The sequence below is a fragment of the Euprymna scolopes genome, chromosome 20 (genome assembly GCF_053919585.1).
Source record: "Euprymna scolopes isolate OS-2025 chromosome 20, ASM5391958v1, whole genome shotgun sequence".
In the NCBI taxonomy this organism is placed as follows: Eukaryota; Metazoa; Mollusca; class Cephalopoda; order Sepiida; family Sepiolidae; genus Euprymna; species Euprymna scolopes.
In genome coordinates, this window is record NC_136501.1 from 31,428,222 (window position 1) to 31,451,604 (window position 23,383).

General features: G+C 33.0%; 1 protein-coding gene across 4 annotated transcripts in view; it reads left to right on the forward strand.

Moving 5' to 3' along the window:
- Nucleotides 1-23,383, forward strand: part of LOC145241380 (uncharacterized) — a 140,855-nt gene that overhangs the window by 99,494 nt on the left and 17,978 nt on the right. For 2 of the 4 annotated variants that reach the window (XR_013862544.1, XM_080104281.1), the window contains one exon: nucleotides 20,504-20,621. The exons of the other annotated variants lie outside the window; for them this stretch is intronic. Coding sequence is in view for 1 of the 2 variants with exons in the window: in XM_080104281.1 (XP_079960407.1) it covers nucleotides 20,549-20,621 (73 nt within the window). In the remaining variant the exon portion in view is untranslated. The remainder of the gene's footprint in view (nucleotides 1-20,503; nucleotides 20,622-23,383) is intronic. 4 annotated transcript variants of the gene reach the window in all.

Sequence of the window (23,383 nt, forward strand, 5' to 3'; positions counted from 1 at the left end):
TCTCAACAAAAATAACCTTCTTAGTGACACTCAATATGGTTTCCGTTCTGCTAGATCTACAGCAGATGTGCTTACAGTTATATCTCATAGGATTAGCAAATCTCTCGACGGAGGCAACCTTTCTAGGGCAATTGCTCTTGACATATCTAAGGCCTTTGATAGGGTATGGCATAAAGGTTTACTTCATAAGATCTCTAGCTATGGTATTGCTAGAAATGTCTTTTCAATTATAAAATCATTTCTTTCTGATAGGTTCATAAGAGTAGTAGTTGAGAGGCAAAAATCAGAAGCTCACAGTATTAATGCCGGTGTCCCTCAGGGGTCCATCCTGGGCTCAACTCTTTTCCTGATCTACATTAATGATCTTCCAAATCACATCCTTACATCATTTGTAGACATCTATGCTGACGACACTACCATTTATGTTAGCACATCTAAGACAGTAAACGACCAAGTTCTCTCCAATTCTCTCTCCTCTGATCTTGAGCACATAGTACAATGGGGTAAAGAATGGCTGGTTACTTTTAATGCATCTAAAACCAAGCTTCTCTCTTTACATCATCAACATTCTGATCCACATCTGACATCAATTGAAATGAATGGCTCTCGTCTTCAGGAGGCCTCAAGTTTTGACAAGCTTCTTGGCTTGACCATTACTCCTGATCTTAAATGGAACACGTACATCAAATCTGTTGCCAAGGCCGCTGGAAAAATGGTGGGATCTTTCTATCGATCCAGTAGATATCTCACTGCTGATGCAATTCTCTATCTATATAAGAGCCAGGTACGTCCAAGAATGGAATACTGTTGCCACATCTGGGCAGGAGCTGCTAGAAAGGACTTGGCCTGCCTTGATAGAGTTCAAAATAGACTTCGTAGCCTCGTAGGAGATGTCCTTTTCTCTTCCTTGCAACCTCTATCTCACAGAAGAGATGTTGCGAGTTTGTCTCTGATGTATCGCTATTTTCATGGAAAGTGTTCGAATGAGCTTCAATCTATGGTCCCCCCTCGCCAAACTTTCACAAGAAACACTCGTCTAGCTGTAAGCACTATCAATAATTCCCCCCACTCTTTATCTGCGCCTAAACCTAAACGTAGATTCCATGAACAAAGCTTCTTTCTTAGAACTGCACGCCTGTGGAATTGTCTTCCGTTTTCCTGCTTTCCGGCTGACTACAATATGGTTGTCTTCAAGTCTAACGTAAATAAGTTCTCGATGAGCCGTTCCATATAAGTTATCAACTTTACCAAATTTTCATTACTAATGATTACTATAATGTCCAATTTCTACTGTACACTCTTTAACCCTTATCCTTGAGTGGCCTCTTGGCCTTGATAATGTGGTGATGCCTATGTAAAAAAAATATATATATATACAAGTAATATATATATATATATATATATATAGATAGATAGATAGATAGATAGATAGATATACATTAATATATAGCAATAGATAGATATACATTAATATATAGCAATAATTAGTAATAAAAAATTCAAAAACGTCATATACTGATTTCCTTTTCATGTTTGTGTGTGTGTGTGTGTTTTGTTTTTTTGTTTTTTTAATATATTTTATTATGTTATGATTTTTCGGATCTATCAAAGCAACCTAATCGCAGAATTTCATTACAAAGCCTTTGTAATCGGCCAGGTTGAATACTGCAACATACTTGGACTCTTCCAGAGAGAGGTTTACTATCCAGACGAAAAATACATCGGTAATTTGCCACGTACTGTCATGGACCAAGTGTTGAGTGAGAAACTCTTTAGTGACTTATAAGCGATAACAATCATTTATGTTCGTATGAAGCTTAAATAACAAAACAATATTGTTTTATTTTATTTTCATTTTCCAAAATGACACCGACTATTCGGTTCTTTTATATGACAAGGTCGCGTGCAAAAATATTTTTCATTTTATTTTATTTTATTTTTATGTATTTATTTATTTATTTATTTATTTTGCATTTTGTTTGCTTATTTATAAGAAACTGGTCAACCATATTTGTTCATCATAAGGCTTTCAAAACTACAAGTTTTAGTTATTCTATCACCAGGGTGTGGGCAGTGCTCGCTAAAAATAATTGTCAACGTTTAATTTTAACTTAAATTATTTTTCCTAAGATTAAACTGAAAGAACGTACGTTGACACTGAAAAGTAAAGAGAGACTGTGATCATAGATACCAATGCTGTTACTTCAGCATGATACATTCATTTTGGTCACGGGCACCAATGGCCGCTATTTTACTTCCACTAACTACCGTAGTTTAATTGTTTTATTTTACAAGTGGGCTGGGGGATACTTCCACCGGGCAAATCCGGTACACAGGTCCTACTAGTTGAAAATACAAAAAAGTTCTTTGTGATAATTGTTGCTTACCATGTGTGTGCTTCATTCAGCTCAACGAAATAGTTCCTCTCAAAGCCTTTTTTTTTATCGACAATATTTTCACGTTTAAGATATGCAAATAAAAACAAAACTAGATCCCTTCTGCTTTTTTTCATCGGCATTTTGCGAATTTAATTTGTATTTTTTATTGGAAGTTGGAATCGTTTTCAAACAAAAACAAATGCTTAATGTCAGTAAAACTGAGTGTCTGATTATTCGGCCCAGCGAAATAGTTTCTCTGGCAGTTGAATGAAAACAGCAAAACATCGAACCGGAAATAAAAATATGAAACGAAACGAAACATAGCTTTCTTACCCCCCCCCCTTTTTGAGCGAATTACTATAAAAATGAAACGATACATAGCTTTCTTCTTATTTTTATTCTCCATTTCCTCCCAACGAATAATTATCGAAATAGAACAAAACAGCTTTATTTATTTATCTTTTTTTTTTCTTTGTCGTTATGGTGGACCTTGGACCTATACAATGCGTTTGTTATTGAAAATAAATGGTTCTTTGTGATAATAGGGGCGACTAATGTTTTATAACGAAAACACACCAATGAACGCCACAGTGACATTTATTTTTTATTTATTTATTATTTTTTGTTTTGTTTTGTTTTGTTTTTTGTTTGTTTGTTTGTTTGTTTGTTTGTTGAAAAAAATGTCTTTATGATAACAGGGTACATAGTATATTTTAAAAATTAAAATCATTGTTTTTTGTTAAAATAGTATTGTGCACAATATGCATGATTAATACATAAATTCTTAAATACTGCGATTTGTAACAAGGGAGAAAACTATGGCTGACATTATAAATATATCCTTAAAAGTTACTTCCCCTGATTTACCTTTAATTCCGTGTAGAAGCGTTCATTTTCTGTTAGAAATTTTCTTCAAGTCCAATCTCGTTTAAATTCTCAGTCGCCTCTGATTTAGGGCTTCTAAATTTACTCTTCGTTGATGAAGAAACAAGAAAGCTAAACAGCTAATATTTTTCCACGAACTATACCCGAAATAAAACAAAAACTTCTGACTACTTTTCGCACATTTTTGCGCACACACGCTCGTGCGCGCGTGCACACACACACACACACACACACACACACACACACACACACACACGCAGGGACGTTATTGAAACTCTTTTGCATTTTTTTAATTTCGCATACCAGACATCAACTTCAACAAGATGACATAAATGCATCAATGCATCATTGTTTGTTTTATTGTTCATTTTATTGTCATGATTTGCTTTTCGTTGCTTTTATTCACTTGAAATATTGTCTTCATTTATAACATTAGAATCACAAAGTTGCACCATCATCTTGAATGGCTACTGAGTATCTATGTCGTACTAAGATACCAAACAGACGAACATTTAAACTAGTCTGAAACCCCCAAGTGACAGGCAGTAAAATCTTCCGTCTTGCAAAGGTCAACCACATCCCTATAATTTAAATATTTTTTATAACCCATAACCCCTATAATTTATATATATATATATATATATATATATATATATATATATATATAATATGTATATAACCCCTATAATTTGAATATATATATATATATATATATATATATATATATATATATATATATATATATATATATTCTTACACAGGTTTTATTTTCAATGATAAAAATATCTATTATAATGTTTCCTATGATTAAAATATTTACTTTTCTTAATCTGAAATGTTTTGAACATTATTTTATAACTTCTCTGATTTAGGAGTTTTATGATTTTAGTCCCATTTTATGTTTTACATATATATATATATGTATATATATGAAACTATTTCAAATACTATTTTTATTTTATTTTATTTTAGATATTACTTTGTATATATATATATATATATATATATATATATATAAATTATGGAAATCGTTCTAGACTAGGCATGAAGCTAAAAAAAAAGCAACAACAGCAGCAACAACAACAATAAATGCACTTCAACGTAAATAGCTAAGAATATTAAATGGATAAATTTCGGCTCAGAAAATAAAACAGCAATTCTTCCGCCCTTGTCAGATACAATGCTCATTGAACTAAGAAAAACAAAATAATGGAAACGAGAGGCTGCCGAAAGTAAACCCAATTCTTCCCACGGACACATAATTTTTATATAACCTCATATTTTTTTATAATTTAAATATTTTATATTACTATTTCTATTTTCAATAAAAGAAATAATATTCTTGTTGTGGCGGACTACCTATGTTACCTAAGAATGAACTAATCCGTACAAAATAAATACCAGAAGACAAAGCCGCATGGCAGGAGTCGATATTCGATGGACTAAACAGGGTTGTTCGCCGGTTGTACGAACAACCTTCGTTTTTGTATGTTTCTGTCAATATATTTTTGTTACTCTATTCCCGTGTTCTGTTTCTTGTAAGCCCTTAAGCCGGGTATTAGCGATTCTAAATGTATTTTTATATTCCATGTAATTTATATATTCTTTCATATTCTCAACATTTTATTTCAACTAGCATGGTTGCCCGGCGTTGCCCGGCGTTGCAAGTTCAAATCTTTCAATTTTGATTTCTTGCTAGTTGTTTTGATTTGTTTTGTTTTTTTTTTTCGGCTGAAAACCAAATCGATTTTGTTCCATAGGTCCGGATACCTACTATATCAAGTTTTAAATTTGCAGACCAAAAATTGACAGAGTAGTTTGGTAGAGATCATCTCTCAGACAGACACATATACATATAGACAAGGCCATTTTTATATTATATATATTTTTATATTATATACATTTTTATATTATATACACATTATTAAAATATCATTTTATATTATTAATTGTTTCTTTCTAATAAGAAATAGTATAATCAATTATTATTTTCATATCACGATAATGTGAATGTAGTTTTATATTATGTTTGTTTTCAATAAGAACGCATCATTTTCATATTTTCATATTCCTATGATCGAAATATTTTTTATATTTATAAAAATTAGAAATGATATTCTCCAATTTTTCCTTATACTTTAAATATTATTTGATATTAATTGTTTCTTTTTAATAGTTTTTAATAGTTTCTTTTCAAAAAGAAGTAACATCATTTGTTGCTTTATATTCCTTGAATATTAAATCTAATTTATTAAACTCTCAATGTATGACTGTCTGTCTCCATTTTTTGAAAAGTGTATTTCCTCTGAGGCGCATGGTCGTTAAATAGCAAGTTAAATGATTGTATTTTTGTGGACCGTTCTTTTATGGGGTTTTAGTCTGTTAAAATAGCAGCTAAGGTGTTAAAATGGAAAACAATTGGAACTTGACAGGTGTAAGTCTATTTAAAGTGCTGCTGTACGCATTGAGACGTTATAGTCGGTTCAGTTTTAATTATTTCCTATTCATCTGACAATTATATGTTTTTGTTTCGATTCTATCTGATGAAACTCAAGTCTTTTTTTTTTTACTTTTAAAATTACTACTATATATTGGGTCCAATATAATTTTTTATGTAAAATTCACTATACCTATGTACGTGTCTGTCTGTCTGACTGCCCGTTTGTCTGTCCGTTTGTCTCCATTTATTTCAAAGTGCATCTTCTCCGAGAGACAAGGTCACAGACCGGTACGAGGCGAGTGAAATGATTGCTTTTTTGTGGACCGTTGTAAAAGTACTGAAGATCCACAAGGAAACCAACATCTGTAGCTCATTTCGAATCGTACTGTAACATTTATACTATGATTTTTCCAATGTATTTGTTAATCCCCAAACTACATTCGATGAACTCAATTAAATAACCTGTTATCTACACTCATACTCATGCATACCCCTTCAAACGTGTTTCCACTGAAAAACGTGTGAATGACACATCTTCCAAACTTAATCCTATTTTGAGAAGTGTAGCTTATCTCTGTTACAAACTCGATTAATCCTAAATACCCGTGCAGGGGCATAGAAATACCTGGCTTTGAAACCAGGTGCTGAGAAAACCCTCTCAGTGCTGATAGACACGTAGATCTGGCCTGGGCATCCGTCTAGGAGAATGGAAACTCCGATGTTAAACCTGTGCCACTGACCTTATACGTTTTGACACCAAACAATGAAAAGAGGCCTCCTTGTCCTGGTCGACAACCTTCCTTGAGCTAGTGACTCGATCAAATTACCGGTTTGAAAACTTAAACTGCTTAAGGAGTAGATAGGCTCCGCCTATCGCCCGACTTCCACACTCCTTTGTTTATTAGCCAGAAGCAGAGGTGCAAACACGGGGACTCGTTTAAGACGCCCAGTTGTTAGCCTTGTTTCCTGACTATGGCAACGAATGCCGTCTCCCACATCTGCCTCATTTCCTTCCCCTGAATCTGAGCATTTGGCGGATGCTTGTTTACCATGTATGCTAACATGATTGGACTGAGCCGCTCTTGTGTGACAGGTTTGAGGATACCGGTTTGACAGTTGCTGTTTCCGACTAACACTATAGAAGCTCTAACTCTTTTGTAGCATTTAGAGCGGCTGCTCTATCATCAGGTGTATAATATCGGGATGTTAGTAGTGTCATGTCGTGCATGGAAAGAGATCCTGCATTACTAAGGTCACATTCCTGTGGATGTGGAGTTGGCTTATTGTCTACTTATGCAGCATGATAGCAGCTATGCACAATCCCTTTGTCTAACACCTCTCTCCCTAACCTGAAACTACGAAATAAAATGAAATGGCAGCTCAATCCAAAATAACGATCATAACAGACACACACACGAAAAATTTGCCTCCTCCCTTGAGGCTTGCATTTACAAATATCTGTGGATGTAGAACTAACATAGATGATGTAGAATAATTTCTCCTAGCAAACTCCCCGGGTATCTTAACACAAAGTGAAACTAACTTGCACTCCTCCACCCCCTCTAACATCTTTAACATGTCTGGCTATCTTCCACTATGTCGTAAGGACTCTGACACACATATGCACGGACTTGTATTCTATATTCTTAACATCCTCCTCATAATTAAGGAATCTAAACTAGAATCAGATGACCAGGCCTTCATGTGCTTTAAACTAACTTTACAACATAGCGTTAGCTACCTATATTTTTTCTCTATCACTCTCCCTCGATCCAGAACTGTACTCTAATCAATTATGTCTCTGACAGCAGAGATATAACTCTCTCTCTCTCTCTCTCTCTCTCTCTCTCTCTCTCTCTCTCTCTCTCTCTTGACACTTGCGCCAAAATTCACGACTTCTCTAACTACACAGACGCAGCTGGTAGCATCATCTATAACTTTTCTATATCCAATTCATTGACACAGACAGTAACAGTCCAGACCAGATTCCCAAAATCATCAGGACCAGCAAGCGTGATCTATTTCTGACTACAGTTCCTGAGGGTTGTATAACAAGTGCCCATTGCCCACTCGGGAATGCTGATCATGCTGTGATAATGATAGACATCACTCTAAACTCTCAACCCCAAGTTGAAAAGCCATTACTCAAAACGACAAGGTACTAAAATGAGGCTGGGATGCCATCAGAGATCACATCAGATGCCCCATGGGGTAATATTTTTTCACTTCCATGCGGAACAGTGCGCAAATGAAACCACTGAATGGTTCAAAGCAGAAAGTGAGTCATGTGTTCCCACACGGAAGTTATATAGCAACCCCCAGTCTTCCTAATAATTTACATCTACTTGTGCAACTGCCATTGCTCAGAGTCAACATGCATACCGTAGATTTATCCAGCATAAGTTCAGTACAAATAGCCAAAAGTTTATAGAAGCTAGAAGTAATTGTAAGAAAGAAGCAGGGATAACTAAGAGAGAATATAGCGAAACCATCAGCAAACGCATCAAAGCGCAGAAATTAGGAACTCCTGATTTCTGGAAAATCTACAACAGTGTAGTCAATCATGGCAATCAACAATTCTCCAAAACTCATGAGTATTTTTACACGGCAACCGAGAAAGCTAACATGCTTGCCTGTCACTTGGCCTCAAACTCTACTTTGGACCCAGCAAACCACTCCTTCCCTGATTTTCCTTTGCAGACAGAAACGGCACTAGATTATCTGAAAATATCCCCTCTCAAGTACGTAATATAATTTTTAAAAAAAACTAGACACCTAAAAAGCATTCGGACCTGATCTCATCCCGGCTGTACTATTAAAAAAATGCTCTACTGAGGTTGCTCCAATTCTCGCCAAATTCTTCAATAAATATCTTAACGAATCATGCTTTCCTGACTGCTGGAAAACTGCTTTAACTGCCTGCTGGAAAATTTCTTTAAAAATGGTTCTTCTTTTTGTTTTGTTTTTGTTTTTGTTTTGTTTTTCTTTTGTTTGTTTGTTTGTTTTATTTTTGTTTGTTTGTTTTGTTTTTGCATAGGGAAACGAATTCAAACGGGAGAACAACTAAAATAAAATCAAACTATCGAAAAAAAAAATATGGGGGAACGAGTAAAATAAATCTACCGTTATGATAATTATACAATAGAGAGGAAACGTCTTAGAAACTAATCACGTCCAGACCCAAAAGATAATCCCTTTGCTTAAGAGTATTTTTGAGAAGGTATCTTTAAACAGGCATGAATATGTCCAAGACCTTCAGATAAAATAACGTACGAGCGTGATTTGCAATAGAAAATGAGTCACTGCTGAAATTCATTGCACTTCGCGGATTTTTAAGCAAATGGTCAGTTATAGCATATGTATTACTCAAAACATCTGTTGGTCGGTAGATTCCATTCCTGATTTTTCTGGGTACATGTTCTTGGACGTGACCATCTAACCTAAGGGTCCTTCTGCCAACGTAGTTGGCACTGCAACTACATTTAAATTGATAAATGACATTATTCATATGATGAGGGGGGCACAGAATGTCCTTTCGAGAGGATGACAATAATGGTTTTGTCGAAAACACAACACGTACATTGGAGGCAAATTGGCAATGTCCAACAACTGAGCTAATCTGTTTGGCGAATTTTTCACTTATCGTCCCTAACCAAGTAAACGAATGTAAATTGGACATTTAGCTGCCTTCTTAGTTTTTATTTGAGAAAATGTGTTTATTTTTCTTTTTATGGGGGAGTTAATCACATCAAGAGGGTACTCATTATTGAATAAAGTATTGGTGATAGTTTTTAGTTCTTCATCCAATTTAGATTGTGAACAAATCATGGCGAATAACCATATAATGACGAATATATTTGTGGGTTTCTGTGAAAAACAATTGTTATCCGAACCCAAAAAAACCTGCTAGCCTACTTTTGATATGTAGACGACACACTTGCCTATTCAATAATCAAACAGAAACAAACAAATTCTTCACTTTACTCAAAATGCATCCCGTGTTAAAGTCTATGAGGGAGAAAGTAATTCTACTTTAGTCTTCCTTGATGTATTCATAACGAAAACTCCATCAAGTTATCCTACATCAAATTACCATAAACCAACGTTTACGGGGCTGTATACACGTTGAGATTCATTCTGGCCTAACAAATGAAAGCATAATTTAATTTTGACCTTAACACATGATTTGCGATCGATTAAACCAGCATAAGAGCAATACGGGAACAACAGACTGTCGCAAAAGGTCACAAACACGTGTGAGCTGCTAGGCTGTTTGTAATGTTCTCCTTTCTGCATGCGCGCTTCTCTGCAGTAACCTGCTTCCAAATGTTGTTTCAGAGATTCTCTCCATCTTGAGCAGTCATCTGCGATGCTCTTCCAAGAACCAATGTTAATGTCAATCGCCTTTGTGTCGCGTCTTACATCTTTGTATCGGAATTAAAGGCGGCAAATGAATTTTCTCCCACATTCCTACAGAATGTCCATTGCCCTAGGCCAAGCCAACAATCTAATATCAAGCAACGACAGAACCTTAACATTCCACTACAGTCTATTATCTGTGTTACCACTTCATAGACAAATATTAACAGGTCAACCGCTGTATAGTTTTTACACTTCACTCATATTGTATTATGCAGCTTTCTCTATAGTCCTTTCTATATATTCCTCAACAGTTGTGATCACGCTGTCCATCATAAGCAGAAATTCTTGTCTAACCTTTTGCTTTCCGAGATTGTACTTCCTTAACATAGAGATTTGATTATGTGCGGTGATTAATCTATGCTTTCATCTAACGTGTAAAATAAAAGTAGGGAAGTGTGATCTATTACGTAGCAGTTGTTACTGTTCCCCTGTAATGTGTAATGTAAATAAAAGAATGAACTAAAACGTTTCAAACCGACGCATTTCATTTATATTTACATATTGAAGAGTTTAGCTTCCAAATAATCACGTCTTTTTTATTACGATTTTTAAGAAATATTTTGTGGAAATAAAATTGTAAGCAAAAAATATGATAGTTTTAATTCGTGAAATACACTTCCCTCACAATATTGTCCCTCAGACGATCAACATTAAGTCGCTTTGGGATAGCCACACTAGGTCCCCTCACCTTGGGCTTCACAACAAACTTAACCTTTGCACGGACCAACCGATTATCGGTCCAGAACTCTGCACCACGCATGGCACGAACACTGCAGATGTCCCTCATCTCACGTTTTTTGACTAACACATAGTCTATCAAGTGCCATCGCTTGGAACCAGGATGCACTCAAGTCGTCTTGAATTTGTCCTTCTGCTGAAACATGGTGTTGCCGATTTAAAAACCCATCTCTGAACAAAACTACAATAGACCATTGCTATTACACTTGCCCACTCCGTGTTTACCCAACACATCCGCGGATTAAAAATCTCTTCCCGCACTATAATTAAAATCTCCAAGAATGACGATCTTTTTTTTTTTTTTTTTTTTTTTTTTTTTTTACAAAGGCATCACCACATTATCAAGGCCCAGAGGCCACTCAAGGATAAGGGTTAAAGAGTGTACAGTAGAAATTGGTCAATATAGTAATCATTAGTAATGAAAATTTGGTAAATTTAATAACTTATATGGAACGGCTCATCAAGAACTTATTTACTTTAGACTTGAACACAACCATATTGTAGTCAGCCGGAAAGCAGGAAAACGGAAGACAATTCCACAGGCGTGCAGTTCTAAGAAAGAAGCTTTGTTCATGGAATCTACGTTTAGGTTTAGCCACAGATAAAGAGTGGGGGAAATTATTGATAGTGTTTACAGCTAGACGAGTGTTTCTTGTGAAAGTTTGGCGAGGGGGGACCAAAGATTGAAGCTCAGTTGAACACTTTCCATGAAAATAACGATACATCAGAGACAAACTCGCAACATCTCTTCTGTGAGATAGAGGTTGCAAGGAGGAGAAAAGGACATCTCCAACGAGGCTACGAAGTCTATTTTGAACTCTATCAAGGCAGGACAAGTCCTTTCTAGCAGCTCCTGCCCAGATGTGGCAACAGTATTCCATCCTTGGACGTACCTGGCTCTTATATAGGTAGAGAATAGCATCAGCAGTGAGATATCTACTGGATCGATAGAAAGATCCCACCATTTTTCCAGCGGCCTTGGCAACAGATTTGATATACGTGTTCCATTTAAGATCAGGAGTAATGGTCAAGCCCAGAAGCTTGTCAAAACTTGAGGCCTCCTGAAGACGAGAGCCATTCATTTAAATTGATGACAAATGTGGATTAGAATGTTGATGATGTAAAGAGAGAAGCTTGGTTTTAGATGCATTAAAAGTAACCAGCCACTCCTTTCCCCATTGTACTACGTGCTCAAGATCAGAGGAGAGAGAATTGGAGAGAACTTGCTCGTTTACTGTCTTAGATGTGGTACCATAAATGGTAGTGTCGTCAGCATAAATGTCTACAAATGATGTAAGGATATGATTTGGAAGATCATTAATGTAGATCAGGAAAAGAGTTGGGCCCAGGATGGATCCCTGAGGGACACCGGCATTAATACTGTGAGCTTCTGATTTTTGCCCCTCAACTACTACTCTTATGAACCTATCAGAAAGAAATGATTTAATAATTGAGAAGACTTTTCCAGCTATACCATAGCTAGCGATCTTATGAAGTAAACCTTTATGCCATACCCTATCAAAGGCTTTAGATATGTCAAGAGCAATTGCTCTAGAAAGATTGCCACCGTCGAGAGATTTGCTAATCCTATGCGATATAACTGTAATGACATCTGCTGTAGATCTAGCAGAACGGAAACCATATTGAGTGTCACTAAGAAGGTTATTTTTGTTGAGATGTTTGATTACTTCTGTATTTAACACAGATTCTAGCAACTTACTCATGACGCACAGGAGACTTATTGGCCTGTACTGAGAGGGGGATGAGCGATCACCTGAATTCTTAAATACAGGGCATACTGATGAGATTTTCCAGGGAGATGGGAAACTATTCTCCTTAAGACAACGTTTAAACAGTTTTGTAAGTATGGGCGCTAATTCAGGTTGAAGTTTTTTGAGTACTATAATTGGAATACCATCAGGGCCAGTTGCTTTACTCGAATCAAGGTTTTTGATTAGCTTCGCAACATCACGTACAGATATACGTATATCACATAGCGTGTTTTCTGATACAGGAGGAAATATTGGGGGTTGGCGGTCTTGGTCGCAAAGGGTAGAATTTGCTGCAAAGTTCTTGACAAAGAGTTTGGCTTTGTCTGATGCTGACGAGATTACCTCAGGTCCATTGATAATAGTTGGGATGGAGCACACGCTTCTGTTCAGGATTCTGTTTGCTATTTGCCAAAACTGGTGGGAACCAAGCCGCTGCTCAGCTACTTTGGACTTAACAGATTGAGCATACAACTCTCTTGCGTTCCTTATTACTTTCTTACAATGGTTGCTGGCAGTCCTGAAAACGGCTTTAGTTTCCATACATCTATTACGTTTGAAGCAGTGGAAAAAGTGATTTCTGTGCGCAATGGCAGCAGCACATTCTGGAGAGAATCATGGCTGGCTGTTAGGTTTTTTCTGAAACTTTTTAGAGGGTATGAAATGGTCAATACCTACAATTAACCATTCAGTTAGGTCTAATACTATAGAGGACACATCCTTTTTAAACATGGAATGCAGAGGTAGATCAGATATAAATGTACGGAAGCTATCCCAGTCAGCCTTAGTGTATCGATATACTGTACGATGAAGAGGTACATCTGGGGACCTATTACATTTCATTTTTATCTTAATTGATACAACAGAGTGGTCGGAAGATCCAAGAGGCGACAGAACAGAAACTGAACATAGTTCAGGGCAAGTTGTGAGAAAAAGGTCTAGTAGGCTCGCATACTGGCCATCATTATCGGGCACACGGGTAGGTTCCTGAACAATCTGAGTGAGGTCATAGGCAATGGAGAAATCATGACAGAACCTCCCCTCATCATCGGTCTTGTTTGAGTGGGTCAACCATTCAACGTTGTGAACATTGAAGTCTCCACATACGTGAATGTTAGCTGAAGGATAAGTAGAAAGGACTTGGTCAATTTTCTCAGATATGCTTTGAAAGATAGTAACTCCACTGTTGTGGGGGCGATAGAGAGTAAATATAAATGCAGTAGTGTGAGCTAAAGCAACCCGGAAGCACATATAGGGTAAGTTAGGATCTTCCCTGGAGATGTCCCTCCCACATGGAAAGCTATCTTTAATATAGGCACATATTCCATGCCCATGGCGATCTTGGGGGTCAGATTTAGAAGTTAAGTTAGAGTATCCTGAAATTGCAAACTCATCTAGGGAAATAGCCTGTCCAATGCCAGTTTCACTTAAAAATAAAAGGTCTGGTTTAGTCTCCTGTAATTGGGTTTCAACCTCTGGAAGGTTAGAACGAAGACCCCTGATGTTGGAGAAGGAGACATGGTAGTAGGGGTCTACGTTGGAAGTTGGGGAACCGGGTTTAATCGTGTATTTTTTCTTGAAACTTGTCATGATGAAATTTTGGAATTTGTGGACTAGGTCGACAGATTTACTTAGAGCAGGACAGAGAGGGGAAATTAAGAGAGAAAAAGAAACGAAGAATTTTTTTTTATTTTTTATTTGTAGTTAATGATAAGGTAAAGCCGTAACAATTACCCACTAGTATGGCATCGAGAGGCCCCACCAGAAGCTACTGCATGGTCCAGAATCCATTCACCAAATGGCAATACAGCAGCCCCAGTACTTTGCACCTGCTGATAGGACAGCCTCCTTAGTGGTTAATCCAAGGTTCGGGTCCCTGACTATCAGGCGGATAACGTCAGCCCAGACAAAACGTTTACCTCCAGCACCCTTACTAGTGACATGGCTACAAGGATAGACATAGAAACAGAAAATTTCCGCCATCTCAGCCAACTGTTCGCAAAAATACTGCCAACCTAGAAAACAGCTTTTTCTTCTCCCTTTGTCCGAAAAATCACTCATTTAAAAAAAATGAGGACTGAGGGACAAATAAGAAGAAGCGAGAGTAACAGGAGCTGCCGATAACGCATCCACAATGCGTTTTCTACTCTCCATTAAAAAAAAAAAAAAAAAAAAAAAAAAAAAAAAAAAACTATTAAGTATTGTACTTAATAAAAGTCCAACAGACGTGTTTAAGGGAAAGTATGGTGATAGATTCCCCTCACACGAACTAAAAATGAGTATAATTCGTAATTTTTGCTATCAACTCGGTGGATAAATAAACATATGTACGAGGAAAAGAAAAAAAAAAAAAAAAAAAGGCTAGCATTTAATAAAACAGAAATACACAAATTAAATACTGAAATAAAATGGAGTTGTTAATATTTTAAATCTAAAATAAAAAGCATGATTGAAATCACTTATCTCAACAAAAACAATTCCGTCTCCAAATTGCAAACTGTGTTGAAAGAACTTCAGTTAGTAGCGTTCAAAACATTTTTTTTTTTTTAAATTAGCCGTTAATAGAAAATCGTGATTTTATTCTGAACTTAAGCTAGTAACGTTTTAAGAAGCTTACGATATAAAAGAAAAGGCTGATGGGGGGGGGGTTCTTCCGAAAGTAAGTTGGTGCCGTTATAAGTAATTTCGAGATAAGATGGAAGCCGGTATTGGACTAGAAAAAAAGCTAGCATTTAATAAAACAGAAATACACAAATTAAATACTGAAATAAAATGGAGTTGTTAATATTTTAAATCTAAAATAAAAAGCATGATTGAAATCACTTATCTCAACAAAAACAATTCCGTCTCCAAATTGCAAACTGTGTTGAAAGAACTTCAGTTAGTAGCGTTCAAAACATTTTTTTTTTTTTAAATTAGCCGTTAATAGAAAATCGTGATTTTATTCTGAACTTAAGCTAGTAACGTTTTAAGAAGCTTACGATATAAAAGAAAAGGCTGATGGGGGGGGGGGTTCTTCCGAAAGTAAGTTGGTGCCGTTATAAGTAATTTCGAGATAAGATGGAAGCCGGTATTGGACTAGAAAAAAAGCTAGCATTTAATAAAACAGAAATACACAAATTAAATACTGAAATAAAATGGAGTTGTTAATATTTTAAATCTAAAATAAAAAGCATGATTGAAATCACTTATCTCAACAAAAACAATTCCGTCTCCAAATTGCAAACTGTGTTGAAAGAACTTCAGTTAGTAGCGTTCAAAACATTTTTTTTTTTGAAATTAGCCGTTAATAGAAAATCGTGATTTTATTCTGAACTTAAGCTAGTAACGTTTTAAGAAGCTTACGATATAAAAGAAAAGGCTGATGGGGGGGGGGTTCTTCCGAAAGTAAGTTGGTGCCGTTATAAGTAATTTTGAGATAAGATGGAAGCCGGTATTGGACTAGAAAAAAAGCTAGCATTTAATAAAACAGAAATACACAAATTAAATACTGAAATAAAATGGAGTTGTTAATATTTTAAATCTAAAATAAAAAGCATGATTGAAATCACTTATCTCAACAAAAACAATTCCGTCTCCAAATTGCAAACTGTGTTGAAAGAACTTCAGTTAGTAGCGTTCAAAACATTTTTTTTTTAAATTAGCCGTTAATAGAAAATCGTGATTTTATTCTGAACTTAAGCTAGTAACGTTTTAAGAAGCTTACGATAAGCCACATCTGATTCTCTCTTACATCCATCTGCTCTACCACTCCAGAAAAGGGTGTAGCTGCCAGCCAACTCAGAAAACTGTCCCTCGTCAATCAGCCTAGTCACATTAAACCCAAAAGAAGAGCTAGTCATTGGATGCAACAGCCACCGCAGGTTTTATATCAGGGTTTTCTTTCCGCTAGAGAGGTTGCTTTCACCACGATTTACAAGATCCCTCTCTATATATATTTATATATATATATATATATATATATATATATATATATATATATATATATATATATATATATATATATATATATATATATATAAGGGAGTAGTCACCAACAATGTGTATTTTTTAACATTATTTCATTATTCCGTGTCTTGGTTTTTCATTGAGAATTATGTTTGGATCATTGTAATAATGTTTTTAAGTCATTGAAATCGATGACTTAAAAACATTATTACAATGATGCAAACATAATTCTCAATGAAAAACCAAGACACGGAATAATAAAATAATGTTAAAAAATACACATTGTTGGTGACTAATCCCTCATTTAAATATACATCTTTCTTTCGTTGGAATTTCTTAACCCATTATATATATATATATATATATATATATATATATATATATATATATATATATATATATATATATATATATACATATAACTACTAAATTTATTCACATAAAATTAATATACGAAAGTATAAATTTATGCGTAAACTTTAAGTATTTACTTCAAAAGTGCTCAATACGTAGGTAGAGCTGGTTAGTAAGTTATAAAATATATATGGCGATTAAGCTACACTTAATATTCCGCGTTTCATTCATTCTAGAGTGGATGAAACGCGGAATATTCAGTGTAGCTTAATCGCCATATATATTTTATAACTTACTAAATATATATATATATATATATATATATATATATATATATATAGTCAGACATATATATATATACATTAAGTTATGAAAATTTATATGGCAATTAAGCTACACCGAGCTTACTGTGTTCTCCCATATAGTTTTCATACTAACTACCTGCTCTGCTCACGAATTAAGTGCTGTTTAAGTTAATACAGAAAATCGATACATAAAATAACATATTTTCTGTACATTTTATATGAATAAATGAAATAATTATGTGTGTGTGGGCGTGTGTGTCTATGTGCGTGTATGTGTGTATTTTCGTGTGTGTGCTTGTTTGTGTGCGTGTTTGTGTGTAGTGCGTGCGTGTGTGCGTTTGCGTGTGTGTGGGTTTGCGTGTGTGTGTGCATGTGTTGCGTGTGTGTGTACGCGCGTGTGTGCGTGTACGTGCGTGTGTGCGTGTGTGCGTGTGTGCGCGTGTGTGTGTGCGTGTATGTGTGTGTGCGTGTGTGCGTATGAGTGTGTGATTTAAAGATACAAAATCATTTAATTTTCAGATTTTTTATTGCCTATTTTTAATCGTTACCCATTTATGAAACCCTTTCTAGTTGCAACTTTTTGCCTGTGGTGTTAAACAAAACTTCGAACAAATAGGTTCTGATTAGGATGGTGAGAGTGATCACATCTGACAGGGAATATCTTGCAAGAATTAAAGAAAAAGCTTTCTGATAAAATATGAATGAACTAGAATCTTTTCAAAGTACACCTATAATCTTTTCAAAATATAGTTATAATCTTTTCTAAGTATAACTATAATCTGTTCAAAGTATAGTTATAATCTTTTCAAAATATGGTTATAATCTTTTCAAAGTACAATTATAATCTTTTTAAAGTATAGTCATAACCTTTTCAAAGTGTAACTATAATCTTTTTAAAGTATAGTTATAATCTTTTCAGAATATAGTTATAATCTTTTCAAAGTAAAACTATAATCTTTTCAAAGTATAACTATAATCTTTTTAAAGTATAGTTATAATCTTTTCAGAATATAGTTATAATCTTTTCAAAGTAAAACTATAATCTTTTCAAAGTAAAACTATAATCTTTTCAAAGTATAACTATAATCTTTTTAAAGTATAGTTATAATCTTTTCAGAATATAGTTATAATCTTTTCAAAGTAAAACTATAATCTTTTTAAAGTATAACTATAATCTTTTTAAAGTATAACTATAATCTTTTCAAAGTATAGTTATAATCTTTTTAGAATATGGTTATAATCTTTTCAAAGTATAACTATATTTTCAAAGTATAGTTATAATCTTTTTAAAATATAGTTATAATCTTTATAACGTACAGTTATAACCTTTTCAAAATATGGTTATAATCTTTTCAAAGTATAACTATAATCTTTTTAAAGTATAGTTATAATCTTTTCAAAGTATAACAATAATCTTTTTAAAGTATAGTTATAATCTTTTTAAAGTATAGTTATAATCTTTTCAAAATATAGTTATAATCTGTTCAAAGTATAACTATAATCTTTTCAAAGTATATTTATAATCTTTTTAAAATATAATTATAATCTTTTCAAAGTATAATTATAATCTATTTTAATATAGCTATAATGTTTTCCCCCAATACAAACGAGTAATTTAGCTATCCATGATCAACCATCGTTTTTAAATATCACGGTATTGTCTCGCCGTCAACTTGACTAACTCATTAACCTTTATCCACTGGGTTGCTGATGGTGGCAAGTTCGAATCCAATTTCACACCCTGGCATTGTGTCTAATCTCGTAGAAATAATGTGTACAGACGTCCTGGGAACCAAAACACGTTGTGTCCAATTTCAGGCCTAAAGAGGCCAAAACAAAGAATCAGAAATAGCTCCAACTCGTTTGTTCTTAGTAGCAATAACATTTATTTCCTCATTTTCTTTTTAGTGTGTGACGTATCTCGGGTCATCGTCTTTTCGAGCGTCCTTCACGCCTTGCACGTTATCGCGATATTTCAAACGCTATTGCACTTTTTAACTTAAATGTCTGGTTCTTTATGGGAACAAAGGGTTTGATTTCACCTGGATGCGTTCAATAAAATGGCATGGAGACATTAATGGAATTTTTTTTAACATCTGATTATAAAAGATGTTTAGTCGAACTTATTATCCTGTCCAGCAGAATTTCTCTCCTGTACACAAACTTGTTAAATAGCGATAAATTTTCAAAGAACTCGTGTCATCTCTTCGTAAGTATTAGTATTTTTTTAGTCCAATACGCATTGCAAAAGAACGCAAAAAGTTTGCTCTTTAAGGAGGTTAGTGTTTTTTTATCTTCTTAGCCATGACTTAATTTGATGTATTGCTCCTCTTTTCACACTTTTCAGAATAGAAGTAGCAAAACAGTACTACCTTCTTTGGATCAACAGACTATAGCCGTTTCGCCTCAAATGGGAGCATATTGTATGCCAATTCGTACATTAATAATTTTCTTTGAAGCTTTTCATCGATTAGAAAAATGTAATTTTATTTGAATCATATTCATGTTGGATTGTATTGATTTTATTATTTTGAAATTTTCCGGTCAATAAAATTATATATATATATATATATATATATATATATATATATATATATATATATATATGTATGTATGTATGTATGTATAAATATATGTGTATATATGTGTGTGTTTGTGTGTATATATATATATGTATATATATACACTTTATATATATATATACACTTTATATATATATATATATATATATACACTTTATATATATATATATATATATATATATATATATATATATACACACTTTATTATTTTTTTATAATCCAAGGGAGGCAACTCACTTTTTTCTTATAATAGTTTATCTTTTGTATGTTGCTAAACTATAGGTTGGTGCAAAAATTATGTCGTTTTTTTTTTTTTGGTTTTTTTTTGGCGTATATATATATATATATATATATATATATATATATATATATATATATATATATATATATCTGTATGTGTTTATAATAAAACGACATTATTTTTGTACCAACATAATAGTTCTTTTTCATTTTTATACTTCATGTTTATGTATATTTATTTAATAGTATTTTTCTATTTACTGAAATTGTTTTTCGTCATATTAATGCATTCTTTATTAAGACTTGATATATAATCTATAAGCATTTTCATAGCACGTAGATTTGTTCAAACTGTATGCACCTGGGTTTTTTAGCTTTTTTTTTGTATTATTTACGTTTTTTATACCATAGTTTTGTTTTTTTATTTATTTGATATTTTCAGATTCAAATCAAGAATTGGATTTTTTTTTTCTGAAGAAAATCGGAAATGACTTTGACTCAGCTTTTCCTCTTCTTTTTGTTTGTGACGGGGATATTATTGAAAGAAACGGCTACTTTAAGTAAGGATTCATGAACCTTATTTCTTTCTTCTGTATTAATAGGTACGTACATTTTAATGAGGAGAATTGATAGAGGGACATGGTTTTGAAAGCCAGCTTATCATATTTTTTTGTAAATTTCCGATTACTTTTTAATTGTAAAAACAAAGAGAAATATTTTTATACCTGAAAAGAATGTTGTAATGAAGATTTTTTCACGGGGTCGTCGGAAACTGAAAAGTTCGGCCGAATTTAGAAGTTAAATAAATTCATTGTAAAAATTGCTTAAAAGATAAATACGTATTAGTATAGGAGAACCCCGGGATGCGGCATTAAAACTTAGAAACAAAATACAGAACAATGTACATTATCCATGTATATAATCAAATAACATAAATAATACCATAAGCCGAGGCAAATACTGCAACCAGGGGTCGAAAAAACACCGTATTCCACATCGTAACCTGAAAAAAATGCATCCTATGACCACCGTATCCAGGGGTTCTACTGTATTTCTGGAACTATTTCAAAGATAAAAGTCTTAAGATATCGAATTAATTTAAAAAAAAAAAAAAAAAAACACCTTGTTTGTAAAAAATAAAGAAAAAATAGCTAAATTAGCCTCCAAAAAAGAGATTTTAATAACTGATCTAACTTTGCATAATCAAAACAAACTAAAAGGTGTCGCGCATAAGTTCTACGGAAGCCCAAAATATCAAAAAGTAAATTTTATTTAAAAATTTATAGAGGAATTGAAACATTATTATTATCGTATTTCTTTATTTTTGAAGCTTATAAAAATATTCCTTAATTTATGTAATCCTATTTGTTGTAATAAAAAGGAAGTGATTATTTAATTAGAATATTTATTTCCTTATTTTTACATAATGAGTCAATTTATTCTCAAACGTTTTGTAACGATAAAATAAATTAATTCTTTTTAAATTAAAGTAAGAGTGCGTTTTAAGTGCGAAAAATGTCAATTAAAAGCACTGATTACACTGACAATTTATTCAATGAAAAACAATTCATTAATGATTTAAGAGGATACTGAAAATCTTTTTTCTTTTTGTTTTGTTTTTTTACAAGTTTCTCCATTTGTATTCGTCTAAATTAATCGTTATTAAAAGTGCCACTTTTTAAATAATTTTTCTTAGTGATCCTGAGTTTCAACTTTTTCAATTTTTTTTTTATTTTCAGGATTACAAAAGAAACTTACGCTAATATTAGCAATGGTCATGCGTATTTATCAAAAATGTAATATATTAAAATATATCTGATATGGCTGATAGGAAGGGGCGCGGTGGAGACTAAAAAGCTGATTGGCCAACTAGAAATCCTCAACATATATAAAAACAAGAAGCAACGACAGAATTCGCGCATAAGCCTGACGAATCCTATAGTTGGATGAAACGCAGAATATTCAGTGTAGCTTAATCGCCATATATATTTTATAAATTACTAACTAGCTCTACCTACGTATTGAGCACTTTTGAAATAAATACTTAAAGTTTACGCATAAATCTATACCTTCGTATATTAAATTTATGTGAATAAATGAAGTAGTTATATATATATATATATATATATATATATATATATATATATATATATATATATATATATATATATATATACACACTTAGTTATATTTTGGAGAAAAAAGAATTCCAGCAGAGTGTTCTATTATAAAGAAAAAACTTTTCAAAATAAGAACATAATATTTATATTTTCAGAAGGTTAGATAAGATAAGCCATCGGTACTGTCGGTTTCAAATCTAATATCACTGAACTGTTTTAGGTCCCAATATCAAGCTCTCTTCAGCCGATTTTGCAATGCTGAGAAGTACCATATTCTACGATTCATTCATGATCCAAGAAAAAGTTGTCTTAATGTGCGAAACAAATGCCTAAAAGGATGTATCCCCAGAAAGAAAGCACCCCTTATCAACTGGGACGAGAAAAAAGACCAAACGGATTTCAAATCAGTTTTATAAACTTTTGTAATAATGTTTTGGAAATTTTTATTAAAAAAAACAGAAATTTTAATAAGTTTTTTAAAAGCTATTAAAAATAGAAATTTTAAAGTTTTTTCAAGTAATATACATCTATTGAAATTAATATACGAATAGTTTTATGATAAAATTAGGCTTATAACATTTATATTAATTCTGACTCATGGATAGATAGAATAAATTTATTTTATTTTTATTTTAGTTAAATTTGTAGAAGATACGATACTAAGGTTAGTGGAGAAGATATATGGTCCTTCGATAGTAGGAGTAGTATTGGGTGCCGATATCGGTTGAAATATAGAGAAAAATAATTTAATATTTTACTTGTATTTATTTATCTGTACTATAATGCGGGTGTATAGGTTTTTACACATATGTTTTTAATGATTGTTAGTTTACATTTGCAATTTTGATTTAGATACGTGCATATATTATGTGTATATGTCTTTTTGCGGATTTGTGTACATATAGATTCTTTAGAATATATGAATTATTTTTAAAACAGTATATAAGGATCTTAAGGAAATTAGTAAATAAATGCTAAAATTTAAGAAAGAATAGCGGATTTATAGAATATTATAATTCAATTTCAATATCGATAACTTTATTATATAATTATAATAAATTTATTTATTATATTATTATAATTATTATTATTATTATTATTATTATTATTATTATTATTATTATTATTATTATGGTGTAGTTCTGTATAAATACATTTAATTTTTTATAGTAAAAAAGATTATTTTCAGTAAAGTGATATAT